The following is a 15,414-nucleotide window of genomic DNA, read 5'->3' on the forward strand; positions in this document are numbered from 1 at the left end:
GGTAGATGCTTGTTTCCCGTGAGCTTGTTGGTATAAGTCATCATACGTAAGCAGAGCTGGCACCACATCCGGGTAGAAGAAGAATACAATAGAACACAACTCAGGCAGAAGTAGTTGTGTGACTCTAGTATTCAGTTACGATGACTAAACATTTGTCAATTTGGACCAATCCCAATCCACCCCTCGCCCCTCCCACTTGACTCTTGGCAAGAAGGGAGGGGGGCATCACTATCTGACTTAGTCTAAACATATGCGTGACTTTGCCAGTGTAAACAATCAACCATTGCATGAGATGCAGAATATCCAGTGCAAAAGACTGTTAATTTCAGAATTCATAGGACAGCAGTCCCATTGGAAATCATTGTCATTTGACCTGCGATAGACTGCCACAGCATAACATTTCACATGAGCCTAATGTGTTCATGTCGAGGCGCGTTACGTACATTTGATCCCATTTTCTTTAGCATGAGCAGGACCCGCACTTTCTGTTGGATGTACATCTCTTCAGGAGACTTCCCCGGGGCCTCCTCACGGTTCATGCCCCCTGCTCCTGTGGCTCTGGACACACAAGACACATGCACGTTATTATTATACACAACCTGAAGAAAGGTCAGGGCCAGAGCAATTTAGAGAGAGAGTGGCGTCAGCGGAGGACCAAAATGCGTGACTCATCATTAGCCAATGAAGAGCCAGCGTTTGAATGCTAAAATAAAGCTGATAATGTACAATTTGATTAAAAATAAATAAATAAATAAATCAGAGTACAACACAAACTGTCCATTTTGTTGCAACTCGACAGTGCTGCTTAATCCAGGACCTTACTTCCTGGAACTCTTGAGAGAAAAAAACTGGTCCATTGGAGTGAATGGAGGTGTCGCAACTCTTCTATATACACGGCTCTGGTCAGGGCTAGACAGCACATGTGCAGCAGTTATATTAGACCCTATTTTAATTTTGTTTAATTTCGTTTCTTCCAAATCAAAGATAGTGCCATAGTGCTTCACTAGTTGTTATGAGTCCACTCTTATGTTAAATAAATAGGGAGCTAATTCGTGTTCTTTCTTGTTTTCTCAATCCCCCCCTTATTGTTATGTTGTTATAATATAAACCAGGAGAAAACGTTGAAAACCACACATGCATTGCATAAAAACCATAATACCCTTGAGGACGTTCTTTGCTGTGATAATGACTACAAAAGCAAATGAGTAGTAGTAGGTCAGAGGATGATTTCATTTGCAATTATTAAATGATTTCTGGTCGGACTCCTCACACAGCAGACAGCCTTAGGCTAGGAGGACTACTGTCTGGACAAATATTATTATGAGGAAATAGAACTAACAAACAAACCTGGGCGGCGATGATGATGATGAACAATTTATTCATATAAAACACAACAGTAACGCTATAGGAAGTGTGGGGGCCTCGTCTGCGTAGAGTCACAGTGCAGGTTTGACACTTCACAGTGTGAATGGCTCTCATTAATATTGCATGGTAGTTTTCACACACATCTCTCCCCTGCCTGCTCACTCCAGCTCCTCTTCTCCCTACAACTATAATGACCTATTTTCACTGTCAGTCTGAAGCCATGCAAGATATAGGGAGGGGAAAAAAGGGATAGGTTCAGCTGTGACCGTACACACACGCACACGCACACGCGCACACACACACACACACACACACACACACACACACACGCGCGCACGCACGCACACACACACACACACACACACACACAGACCAAGATTGGCTGTTGTCGCATTAGATCTCGGTTATAATAATGCACCAAAAAAGATGAGGCTTAAAGGGATAGTTTGCGATTTTTTGATGTAGGGTTGTGTGAGGTATTTGCCGACAGTCAGTATCTTCACTGTAGCCAGGTGGTGCAGCAGCCCCACTACTTACAGCCACACCTGGCTACAGTGCAGATCTCAGCTAAAAAACAAGCGTGTCTTTTCGAGTCAACTTGGCATCTCAGGGCTTGTGGAGACTTGGATTACGCCAGGTGAGCGGTATGGAAACATTTTATGTTTTTTTTTTTTTCTTTTGCTCATGACCCTGTTCACACTCAGCAGACAGACAGCTTTACTTGCCTGACGCGGGCCGGTCTCCATTTCTCCAAACTGGGAGCGCGCCGGCTGCATTCTACTGCATGTAGTACACTGACTGTATGCAAGTACCTCATACAACCACACATCAATTATTATTATTATTACAACTATCTATTTTCCTTGACAAACAACCCAAATCACTATTCGATAATGGCAAATTTCCTCAATGAAATTGTAAAAGATCAAAATTATCTAACCAAATATCAGAGGAAATAATTCACAGAAAAAAGCATAAGACATCTACTGAAAAAGGAGGAAGACTGGAGCAGCAAATATCAGTATGCAAGTCAGATTCTTTCCTCCCTTAAGAATCTTTCATAAAAAGCCCACAGGGGGGGGGGGGGGGGGGCACAGTGACTGTGATAGTTCTGGCAATTTCTTATGGCCTCTTATCTGTACAAAGGGCCACTAATGCATGTTGACAGGCTGTTTGATGTGGGGTTATATTTAATTGAGGAGCTGGCTCGCCACCCCCCCCCCCTCCCCTCCCCTCCCAGAGCCCGGGGGTGCTGGGAGGACCAATGGGGGGTGCACAGTTGGCTGCCGTGTGGGTGCCACTCTAAAAGCACCGGGCGGGTCCATCCAGCTCAGAGCAGCTGGCCACCACACTGCTTCTGGCTATAGCCTTTACAATTACGGCAACCTTTCGCTGTTACACTCGCAGGTGACTTTGTCCTCTAAGCTGGATGTCACGCAGAAAAAGCTAACAGTCAGGAGCATAACCTGGCTGCTAGCACGTCATCTCCATATTGAATGAGGGCCGACACTAGGGATGTCATGATACTAGAATTTCTACTTCGATACCGACACGGAGGAAAATATCGATACTCGATACCATTTTCGATACCACGGGAAGGGGGGATGATGACATCAAGAAGCATAAAACTAAAGTTAGACAGATGGACGGACAGATGCACACTCCTCCATAATCTAGGCCTGATAATACTTTGAATTTAGACAGCAGATTAGCCATGCTCTAGCCATCAGAGCGTTTAGCATTTAGCACATTTAGCTTGTTGAAGCAACAGATACCCAATGATAGGGAGGGAAAAATCAGATTTTTCATTCAAAGAAAGCACTGATGGTATCAAAACTGTTGCAAAATGAGTATTGTATCCATTTCAAATTTTTAGTATTGATAATTATCGATATTATCGATATCTGTTGCAAATGAGTATTGTATCCATTTCAAATTTTTTGTATTGATAATTATTGATATTATCGATATCTGTTGCAAATGAGTATTGTATCCGATTCAAATTTTCAGTATTGACACTTTTCGATACTATTGATACTTTTGACAACCCTAGACGACACAGATGAAGACACTGGTTATTGAGCGCAACCCGAGTGTCAGGCACAGTTTCACTGCAGAGCAGCTGAGGACTCAAAGCAAGAGACACATGAAAAGATGGAGGGAGCTCGCCTCTGTCAGTTCAGTTGCTCGGTAAACCTTTGGGGATTGATGGTGTGTGTGTAATATGTATGTATGTGCGTGCGTGCGCGTGTGTGTGTGTATGTATGTATGTGCGTGCATGTGTGTGTGTGTGTGTGTGTGTGTGTGTGTGTGTGTGTGTGTGTATGTATGTGCATGTGTGTGTGTTTGTGTGGGGGGTGGAGGAGAGGAGAGAGGGGATGTTGGCAGCAGGGGTTGCGGGCCGGCAGTGTCTCAGATCAGCAGCACTGACACGTTTGATCATCTCTCCCCGCTCGCTCCTCGCTTCAGACAAATGGGAGAGCGATGAAGAGTCCAGGCTGGAGGTACCTAGCAGCTACACCACACACCACACCAAGCATGAGGTACCTAGCAGCTCCACCACACACCACACCAAGCATGAGGTACCTAGCAGCTACACCACACCAAGCAGGAGGTACCTAGCAGCTACACCACACACGACACCAAGCATGAGGTACCTAGCAGCTACACCACACACGACACCAAGCATGAGGCACCTAGCAGCTACACCACACACCACACCAAGCATGAGACCAACACCAATACGTCTGCCAGGGCCTCAGAATGCACGCTGGGTGTACAACGCTCACTGCAGATGGGTGGATACAGAGCAGCGGATGAAGAGGACGACTGGGGAACAGGCTGGCTCTAATTGGCCAAACATGTCTTCTCGTCTTTTGGGGGGGGGGGGGGGGGGGGCTCAAGGACAGATGCAAGAGGATATTATGACAGAGACTCATTAATATTCAAGCGTGTTTTACCGATTTCTCTTTGACAACTGCTGGAGGAAAACGGCACATATGTCATATAGCCTATTTCACATTCATATTCTATAATATAGGCATTCTGCTTTCACAACTGAGGCATTTGTGATCCTCTGATATTCGCTTTTGACGTTCAAAAACTGGCCATATGGCATATATAGTACCACCATCCCTGCCCAGGCCAAGTTGTCATTTGTATTTTTTGCCCATTGTGAAGAAGAATTATTTTATCTTATCATACTTTCACAAAGATATCACGTAGAGGAACAAAAGCGCCACACAAAATCCCATAAGGAGAATCTCTGTAGGAGGACGAAACGACACGGAGAGGGTGATCAACGATGTGCTTCCGTCGTCGTCGTGAGTCGTGACATGTTTGTAAGTCACTTTGAAAAAGCAACTGGAAAAAGAATAGGCACTATTATTCTTTTGTCAACGTCACCTGTTCTGCGTGTAGACGACTATTTTGGGACGCGGTATGAAAACATGAGCGGCAGCACATGAGATCATACAGAAGAGGAAACAGAAGAGCTCTGGTGCTCCATGAATGAGATGAAAACATGATTCAACAGTCTGCAACTCTGCATGAGATCATATTACATCCATCCATCATGTAATCTTACTGGTCGTCTGGTCCAAGTAGATTTTTCTAGCCATGCTCGTAAATCCCCACGATGCTGCAGATGGTACGGCCCGGGTGCCTGGTACCCGATGCCTCACAGTCATGACTCAGATGGTACGGCCCAGGTGCCTGCACTGCATGGTACCCGATGGCTCACAGTCATGACTCAGATGGTACGGGTGCCTGCACTGCATGGTACCCGATGGCTCACAGTCATGACTCAGATGGTACGGGTGCCTGCACTGCATGGTACCCGATGCCTCACTGTCATGACTCAGATGGTACGGGGTAGGGATGGGCATCGAATTTCGAATTTTCGAATAATCGTTGTTATTATCAAGGTCGACTTTTATTATTGAAATTCGAAATTCGAACAAAATTTTTTTTTTTTTTTTTTTTTTTTGAGTGAAATGTTGCATTGTCTCCCCTGATTCTAAGTATAGTCAAATCGCTTGGTTTGAGCAAGTAAAACAATTTTTATAAGCATTTTAAGCAAGGTTTATGGAAAAATGAATGGCGGATGAAATCCCATGAAGAGGGAGAGGGGGTGACTTTGGCACCCCTTTGGCACTCAGACCTGAGCCTACTAAATATTTAATGAACCACTCATGATTGTCAAAACTGTTTTTTATTTTCGAAAATGTCAATGTAAAAAAAAAAAAAATGTAAAAAAAAAAAAAAAAAAAAAAAATTACATTTTGAATTTTTTTTACATTTTTATTTTTATTTTCGAAATTCGAATTAAATTCGAATTTGGCCAGCGAATTTCGAATAGTGTTTTTGCTAGAAATGCCCATCCCTAGTACGGGGTGCCTGCACTGCCTGGTACCCGATGCCTCACAGTCATGACTCAGATGGTACGGGTGCCTGCACTGCATGGTACCCGATGCCTCACTGTCATGACTCAGATGGTACGGGGTGCCTGCACTGCCTGGTACCCGATGCCTCACTGTCATGACTCAGATGGTACGGGGTGCCTGCACTGCATGGTACCCGATGCCTCACTGTCATGACTCAGATGGTACGGGGTGCCTGCACTGCCTGGTACCCGATGCCTCACTGTCATGACTCAGATGGTACGGGTGCCTGCACTGCATGGTATCCGATGCCTCACAGTCATGACTCAGATGGTACGGGTGCCTGCACTGCATGGTATCCGATGCCTCACAGTCATGACTCAGATGGTACGGGTGCCTGCACTGCCTGGTACCCGATGCCTCACAGTCATGACTCAGATGGTACGGCCCGGGTGCCTGCACTGCCTGGTACCCGATGCCTCACAGTCATCATGACCATCGTGGCCATAATCACAGTAAGGAAGGCCTTTCTGGGACGGTATTATTGCTATATTAAAACATTTTAAACTCACTGGGGCAAAGTTGACTCAAATTGAAGAGGATTTCAGAGGCCAAAATCAGGTGAGGTGCACTTGTTTAAAAGGTCCACCAACAGCACAGGCCTATTTGAGAAATTAAGATTTTGGACGTCTATAGTGATCTGGTAAGATTCGTAATCTCAGGCATCCAACTTCCCATCACACAAACCAGGGATGGACCAATCAACTGGGAGTGAAAGTGATTCCTCTGTCATGTGACTCACTGACTCCTAGCATTTCCTCAAGCTGCGTTCTGATTGAATTCTCTTGGGACGATACAAACTCAAAACTCTTTTCTATTTATAGAGACAACTTCACATCTCACATGTCTGTTACTTCAGCTAAACAAGGCCCATCTAATCTAGGCCACCCTTTGACAGGTTAGACCCACCTACGCTAGATTCTATATCATATTTATGTGATCTATGTATGTGTGATCGGTATGATGACTTTAACAGAAGCACATAATAGCATCCGAACAGTGGGATGTTGTTTTAAATGTGTTCTGTGAAGCACCTTGTAACTGTGGTTTTGAATAAGTGCTATTAACTCATTCACTGCCAATATCTGACTGGCATTTTTGGCACAGGCCAAGTATTTCCATAATGTTTGGTCATCTTTCAAGACCCACAGTAAATTCTGTACTAGGACTACAGTGATGTCCAATACCTCGAAATGAAGATCTAAGTCTCTACTTTCACCCCCAAAAAGAAAGTTAGCTTTTAGCATGTTCTGTACTCTACTTATAACCCTTTTTATACACCCCATGTTCACCAAAAAAGCCTGTCTGGGAAGAGAAAAGGGAGAAAAAAGCATTTTTGTAAAAGGGCACAATCTCAGGCATAACTCACTCTCAATTCTTTTATTTTGAACTGTATTGACATCAGACATGTAAATATTATTCGTTAGGACACAAATGACAAAAAAAAATATATATATATATATATATACACATGAAGTGCTTTTTTTTTTACATTCAACAATACAGTTTACTCGGTGTGAGTGTGCAGACAGACAGACAGACACACCGACAGACAGACAGACAGACAGACACACACACACACACACACACACACACACACACACACACACACGATCCCCCTTTTAGATTTCTAACCCAACATAGGATAAGCAATAACCACGCCCTGTGGCGCTGGGATTGGCCAGGAGCAACACTGGAGGGCACGCAGCCCAGCGATTTCATGAACCAACTGAAGAGCTCTTGAGAAGGACAGCGGGCTGCTGTGAGTGCCTTCTGCCCGCTGCTGCCTAGCTGTTCCTGTGTTTATTTTTGATTTGTTCTGGTACACCCGTCCTCGTCCATGTCTCCCTGTCATATCAACTCTGCTATTTGATCGTTCCCGTTTTCCCCTCGGCTATTCAACACGTCCTCACCGCCCTCGCAAACTGATCGATCATTTCCTCATTCCTCCGATGATCAAACACATCTCTTGATTACTTTCTCCCGTTTTCTCCTGGCTGGCACAGAGGAAGGCGACTCCAGTTCGTGCAGCGCGCCGAGGGCGTTTCAATGGCGTTTCTCCTGTCTGCACAAGGAAGCGTTACCCGTTCTCTGCTTTTCCTCTTGCTCAATTTCAAAACAACAGCTGCGGTATGTGTTTGATCGCGTGCTGTCGGCTACCCTTTGAAGGCAGGGACCTGTGTCTGTGTCACAGGCTGGGCAAGTGTTTGCTGCAGGCGCTGCACCAATAAAAACAAAAACACGTCAAACACGTCCTTGGCGGGGAAGGCCATTGCTGATATTCAGTCAATTCAGTCTTTGGCGGTGAATGAGTTAAAGTTGATTGTTATTATTGTAATTCTTTGTATAAATAGCATTATAGAAAGAAGCCCTTCTGGCCGTGTAGCTAGTAAGGTCATTCTAGCATTGTTCTGAATGATATACACGTGTAACAACTTGAGTCATTTCAGGCGCCACAATAAGGATCCTGTCCAGATCCTTTGTGTGCGCTGCTGTCGTTAGCTTCTAGAGGGGTAGGCTAGCTCTGTCGTTAGCTTCTAGAGGGGTAGGCTAGCTCTGTCGTTAGCTTCTAGAGGGGCAGGCTAGCTCTGTCGTTAGCTTCTAGAGGGTTAGGCTAGCTCTGTCGTTATCTTCTAGAGGGGTAGGCTAGCTCTGTCGTTAGCTTCTAGATGGGCAGGCTAGCTCTGTCGTTAGCTTCTAGAGGGGTAGGCTAGCTCTGTCGTTATCTTCTAGAGGGGTAGGCTAGCTCTGTCGTGATCTTCTAGAGGGGTAGGCTAGCTCTGTCGTTAGCTTCTAGAGGGGTAGGCTAGCTCTGTCGTTATCTTCTAGAGGGGTAGGCTAGCTCTGTCGTTATCTTCTAGAGCGTTAGGCTAGCTCTGTCGTTAGCTTCTAGAGCGTTAGGCTAGCTCTGTCGTTAGCTTCTAGAGGGGTAGGCTAGCTCAACACCAATCCCTTGAGGGATGCTAATGTTCCCAGATGTAATCAAAGGCTTTCTTGAATGCTGATCGAGGCCTAACCCCCCACCCACCCTGCCTGTGTTGGGCTGTTGTCAGTGTTGTGATGTTGCGCTGTGCTGGAGCATTGAGGAGGAGCTGACTGACTCTCAGCCTCACTCTGTGCTGGAGCATTGAGCAGGAGCTGACTGACTCTCAGCCTCACTCTGTGCTGGAGCATTGAGCAGGAGCTGACTGACTCTCAGCCTCACTCTGTGCTGGAGCAGGATGCATTGAGCAGGAGCTGGCTCAGCTGAGCTCCTGAGCTGAGCACAAAACAACACATGGGCCATCTTTCTCATCTATACAGACTGTATACAGTATATATCTATATACAGCAGGCCGTACATCTGATGGCTCATTTGACAGGTCAGGTTTATGGGATGGAGGATGCTGGATGTATTACTTCTACCAGTGAAGCAGGTGTGCGCTGTAATGAGGAGAGAGATTTCTCTTGTAAGAACTTGTGGGACATTGGTGAGGATATTACAATATGCCCACCAGCACCTAAGACTTCAAATGTGTGCTATTTAGGAAAGGGGGGCTATACATGTTAAATCCATATCGTTATGAGCTCAGCACAGTGTAGGAATTAATTTAGCCAGGGGCAAGGTCAAATATGCCCCAAGAAATCTCAGAATGCCCCTAAAAACCATGATCAAGGGGGCAAAAATTGCCCCCAAGATTTTGATCATTTTATTTCCATTCAATTAATTTAATTTCCATGTCCTTCTCTAACACACACTCAGCACCTGCAAGCTGGTTGCCAGGAGAAGACAACTAAAAACACACTCAAAGAGCCCTGTTGTTCAGACTACGCTTTAGCAAATTTATGCACCAATTACTTTTTTCTTAAGTGCCAGCTCCTGCAAATCAGATTTAGGCTAATTGATAAACAAACTGATAATATATTTGCTGCATGACAGAGACATTGCCACATGGGGTGGAACATTTCAAAAATACATCACACAAAATTCAGTAATGCTTCTTAAAGAGCAGAGGCCTACTCGTGCTGCACGGCTTCTGCATTTTAAAGTGCTTTGTGTTTGTGCACATTAGTGTCCATTAGTGTGTCTGAGAAAACACAAACAAGACAGGCTTCTCCAGACCACTGCAACACTGAGCCTACTCCTCTTACACTCTGCCATGGTCTGCTGCCAGGGATTACACTATGTAATGTGATAGGCCCTGGCATTTGCCGGGGGTCATGAAGGCCACGGGCCACAACAGTTACTTACCGGTTCAGTTACCGGTCCCACCACACATGGGCCAGCCTACTTTTCATTTGCCGGGGGTCATGAAGGTCCTGGGCCACAACAGTTACCGGTCCCACCACACATGGGCCAGCCTACTTTTCATTTGTCGGGGGTCATGAAGGCCCTGGGCAACAATAGTTACCGGTCCCACCACACATGGGCCAGCCTACTTTTCATTTGTCGGGGGTCATGAAGGCCACGAGCCACAACAGTTACCGGTCCCACCACACATGGACCAGCCTACTTTTCATTTGCCGGGGGTCATGAAGGCCCTGGGCAACAACAGTTACCGGTCCCACCACACATGGGCCAGCCTACTTTTCATTTGTCGGGGGTCATGAAGGCCACAGGCCACAACAGTTACCGGTCCCACCACACATGGACCAGCCTACTTTTCATTTGTCGGGGGTCATGAAGGCCACGAGCCACAATAGTTACCGGTCCCACCACACATGGACCAGCCTACTTTTCATTTGCCGGGGGTCATGAAGGCCCTGGGCAACAACAGTTACCGGTCCCACCACACATGGGCCAGCCTACTTTTCATTTGTCGGGGGTCATGAAGGCCACAGGCCACAACAGTTACCGGTCCCACCACACATGGGCCAGCCTACTTTTCATTTGTCGGGGGTCATGAAGGCCACAGGCCACAATAGTTACCGGTCCCACCACACATGGGCCAGCCTACTTTTCATTTGTCGGGGGTCATGAAGGCCACGAGCCACAACAGTTACCGGTCCCACCACACATGGACCAGCCTACTTTTCATTTGTCGGGGGTCATGAAGGCCACGAGCCACAACAGTTACCGGTCCCACCACACATGGACCAGCCTACTTTTCATTTGCCGGGGGTCATGAAGGCCCTGGGCAACAACAGTTACCGGTCCCACCACACATGGACCAGCCTACTTTTCATTTGCCGGGGGTCATGAAGGCCCTGGGCAACAACAGTTACCGGTCCCACCACACATGGGCCAGCCCACTTTTCATTTGCCGGGGGTCATGAAGGCCCTGGGCAACAACAGTTACCGGTCCCACCACACATGGGCCAGCCTACTTTTCATTTGTCGGGGGTCATGAAGGCCACAGGCCACAACAGTTACCGGTCCCACCACACGTGGGCCAGCCTACTTTTCATTTGCCGGGGGGCATGAAGGCCCTGGGCCACAACAGTTACCGGTCCCACCACACATGGGCCAGTCTACTTTTCATTTGCCGGGGGGCATGAAGGCCACGGGCCACAACCTTGTACCGCTCCTACACACATGGACCAGTCTACATTTCCAGCCGGCTACTACCAAAATCAGGTCATGCAGTAATTCAGAGGTGTCGCTACGTGAGATGGCCTCTAGTTTCCCGGCTGGGCGGTGTTTGGACCTTCAGGCCAATCATGGTGCTTAAACATGACCAACACCACTCAACTGGGATGCCAAGCAACTTTAACGCCCCCCCTTCCCGGGCCTTGAGGAAGCCTCAGGTGGCCATTCAAGGAACTACAGTGTTCAGTATCACTTCTGTTGCTTCCTCTGTAAAAGCCTGATATATATTCACGTTTGTCACAAAATCTTAGGATCAGGGTGAGTTATGGGAAAAATTAGAAACTCCCAATGGGCGCTTTGTTCTAGAATTGAACGTCCAAAGCTCTGTACATTTTGCGTACAGAGCATAGCACGCAAAATTATAGTATTGTTAAATGGGGCCCCTGAACTTTATATAGAGCTCGAGTGGTCAGTAGCCTCGATTGACAGGACAGGAAAAGTTGAGAGGTAGAAATCATTTGAATTCAGTGGTGAACTGGCCCAACATCCTGAGCTGATGTGTGAGAAACTGAAGTAGGCTACATGCTCGGTGTTGATGCCAGCTGAGTTCAGTTGGCAAAACATCTATAAGGCTGTTTGCAGCGAGCAGCTGTGTCAGAGCAGGTACACACACACACTCACAGACACACTCACACACACACACACACTCACAGCTCACACACACACACTTTTCCAATGATGAGGTGAACCATGTCATGAAGCCTATTCAATGACTAGGTGTCAAACTTCTCTCTCTCTCTCTCTCTCTCTCTCTCTCTCTCTCTCTCTCTCTCTCTCTCTCTCTCTCTCTCTCTCTCTCTCTCTCTCTCTCTCTCTCTCTCTCTCTCTCTCTCTCTCTCTCTCTCTCTCTCTCTCTCTCTCTCTCTCTCTCTCTCTCTCTCTCTCTCTCTCTCTCTCTCTCTCTCAGGGCCAACTGAGGTCCTGAGACGGTGTGAGCCAGACGAGCAGACCCTGCAGGGCAGGCTAAGGTTCTGGCTTGGACCTAGTACTCAGTGGTTGTCTAATGTCTGCATGCTGCCTTTGTGCGACGCTATCTCCTCCTCACATGTACAGTGCCCACAACAATGGCTGCAGTATTTGGGGACAATAGTGATGAACTGGATTGTGAAAATATGATTGATAAGTAGGTCATGTCTTGTTGTCACCACGTGAGGCATGAACTCAAACAATCCTGCTTCACTATACAGGCTCAGTTCATAGCTGGGTCTCTCTGTGCTTAACTGTTCCTCAACTATTCCTGTGTGCCACTTTAAATTGAAGCTAGCGACAGTAAATTACAGTAAGCAGCACCTAACATTATATTTCACATATTTATGTATATAAATGCTATTGAGCCATTTTAGCTTTTTGCAATAAGCCCAGAGACATTTCTAAAACCATATCCCAATGAAGTAGGCTACTAGTACTAGGTTTAAATAAAGATTGTATTCACTTTAGTAAACTATATAATGACTTATCAAAACATTAGCAAAAACATTGTACAATTAGAGTAGACTGATAGAATATCCTCATCATGTTTCCGTTGTACTTTATTTCATACACTTGTATTTTTCACACACTAGTCTACACTACACTTAATTGAATTTGGTCTATGATCCCAGTACGTCTTTGCTTGCACCACACGGGCTCTCTGAGGAATTGAAACAGAAGCTGCCGCCTTAAGCTGGTCCCTCGGGGAGACGGCTGCAACATTTTCAAAAGCGCCAACGTCGAGGCGGCACGCCATAAAATTCTGTCTTGTGAACTTCTCTATATGTTATATATATTATATATGTGAGAGGAACAGTACCGCACACGATCTGTGTCGGTCTCAGTTGTGCAAAAAAAAAAAGAGAGCAAAAAGAGTAGGATATGAAAGACAAAGCACTAAGAGTAAGCCATCGGGATAGAATGCAACAACCCAAGTGTGTGACTCCAAAAAGCAAGGATTCCAGGATGAATTTTATGTTTCATTCTTTAAGCGGGTAAAATACTTCTGTGCATCTGTCTTTTGGACTCGGGGTGCCTAAGCCACTAATGGATGCAAGCACTTCTACTTGATAGTATCTTAACTATCAGGCTGAAATAAGCTTGGAGGTGGCCTGCTGCTGGGCCATGCCGACGGGCTGACAAGTGCCTGTGCCAAAAAGACAGAGCAAGACGTTGAGAGATGAACCAGCACACCACCACACACCCACCCCCTCATTTTGCTCACAGGCAGCTGATGGGGTCCCCCCTTGGGGCCTGGGGGGGGGGGGGGGGCGCCACTGAAGAGCACCTGCCCCGACTGTGAGGAGGCGAGGAGAGGCCAGGGCTCCTAATATTGCTCCAAAACGCAGCCAGCTAAGGGGAATGTGCAAGCTAAGGTGGCCTTGACATAACGCTGGTACATAAGCAAGTTTGCTGGATGCCAGGAGGGTTCAGGCCAACCCTGACACCCACTGGCTGCTGCAGCACTCACCAGTGCCCCCGGTGCAGGCAGGGTGCCAGCTTCACAGCTGAACGTGTTGTCAGCTAGCTGACATTTGGGCAAAGCACACACACTGTGAGGCAGGGTGGCACAATGCATTCACGGGCTGACAAGAGACAAAAATAGAAAAACGGCACACTGGTGAAGTGGTGTGAAAGGCAGACAATCAGCAACTTGCGGGGGAAAAAACGCATTTTGATGAGGAATTGCTTCACTAAATGAGTAGATAGAATTTGATGGACTTTTTGTGGATAAAACTAAAGCAATTTTTCAAAAGGTAAATTTAGGCCGATTTTGAGATGACCTGATACCTAGTAAATCTAAACAATTCCCTGGATTGACCAGGTTATGGCATTGGGTATGGATCTTCAATATGTACATAATGGAGATTGTAGCCCCTAATTTTAAAACACAGAAAACGCTTTGCAGATTGTTGTTTTAAGTAGTTCACAACTTATCCGTCTGACTAAATGATCTGAAAACTCTATAACAAAGGTTTGTGGACATAACACTAAACACTAGTGTTACTGTAACAGTGTTACAGTGGTTGTCTGTCAGTTTCGGGTAGCTTACTTTAAGAAATTAGCAAAGAAACATGCTTATACCAAACACAGGAGAGAGAAAAATATTTTCCCAAGAGATGGATAACGTTACATATGACTCTGAGCAAGGTTCATGTTGTCATGTAGCAGGACACAAACTGTTAGATGTGTAGCAGCTCTCTTGCTAGCCAGAAGCAATCCTTCCAACGCCTTTTCGACCTTCCATTCGTTAGCAATATCCCGTGGTACAGACCGGTACTGACAGTTGTGTAGCTACCTAAGTAAAAAAAAATTGCGTTCATATGAACAGGCACAAACGTTGCATTTAGCCTCAACCGAAACCGCATTTACGCTTTGCAAAGGCAATCCATGCTAACCTGCTAAGCTAGCTCGCTAGCAAGCCCGAGACAAAAGCCTGAATGAAGTTCCTATGGGTGCAACAGCATCCAGGTGCCGCTGCTGCTCTGCCAGAAGTGTAAATGCCGGGATTCAAACATCCGTATCGCTTTCAAAGCCCTCGATAATGAGCGTCTCGTGGGAAACATGGCACATTAATGAGCTTACCCCTCCTGGTCCAGCTTTTCTTTCTTCTGGGTTCTGTTTGAATGGTGTGTTGTTTTAGGAGGGCGTCCTGTTCCGGGGTCACATCCCTCCAGTCGGCTGAGCAGCGGCGATGTGTGTGACAGACTCAACGCAGCGAGAGCGAGCGAGACTCCAGCTGTCCGGTCATTCCCGGCCGCTAGGGGCGCCATACGCAGAGGCAATAATTACAGCCTCGACTCTAAAAGCTCAAGTACCGGTCTATAAAATAATAAAATAATAATTTTAAAAACCTTAATAATAAATAAAAATAAATCCCTTAGAGCATTCAAAAAAAGCGATTACACCTTTGCAGAATCAATCAATGTTTTATATTTCTGAAAAGACATACCAGCACTTACAGTAGGCTACTATGTACAATATTCACACTCTTCACAAAAAGAGAAACGAATAGCCTAAACCTCAGAACCCTTTCCTGGTCAAAAGCACCTCCCCCCCTTGTATATT

The 15,414-nt window shown here is 46.2% G+C and overlaps 1 protein-coding gene across 1 annotated transcript in view; it reads right to left on the reverse strand.

Moving 5' to 3' along the window:
- The window catches only part of ctnnbip1 (catenin, beta interacting protein 1), a 36,047-nt gene extending 21,020 nt beyond the window's left edge, over positions 1 to 15,027 (reverse strand). The window contains exons 1-2 of the mRNA XM_083638824.1: positions 14,932 to 15,027; positions 444 to 558 (exon numbers count right to left, since the gene is read on the reverse strand). Of these exons, the coding sequence (XP_083494950.1) occupies positions 444 to 539 (96 nt within the window). The 5' untranslated portion in view covers positions 540 to 558; positions 14,932 to 15,027. The remainder of the gene's footprint in view (positions 1 to 443; positions 559 to 14,931) is intronic.
- Positions 15,028 to 15,414: the final 387 nt, after the last annotated feature.

The sequence above is a fragment of the Poromitra crassiceps genome (genome assembly GCF_964638095.1).
Source record: "Poromitra crassiceps genome assembly, chromosome: 6".
NCBI lineage: Eukaryota > Metazoa > Chordata > Actinopteri > Beryciformes > Melamphaidae > Poromitra > Poromitra crassiceps.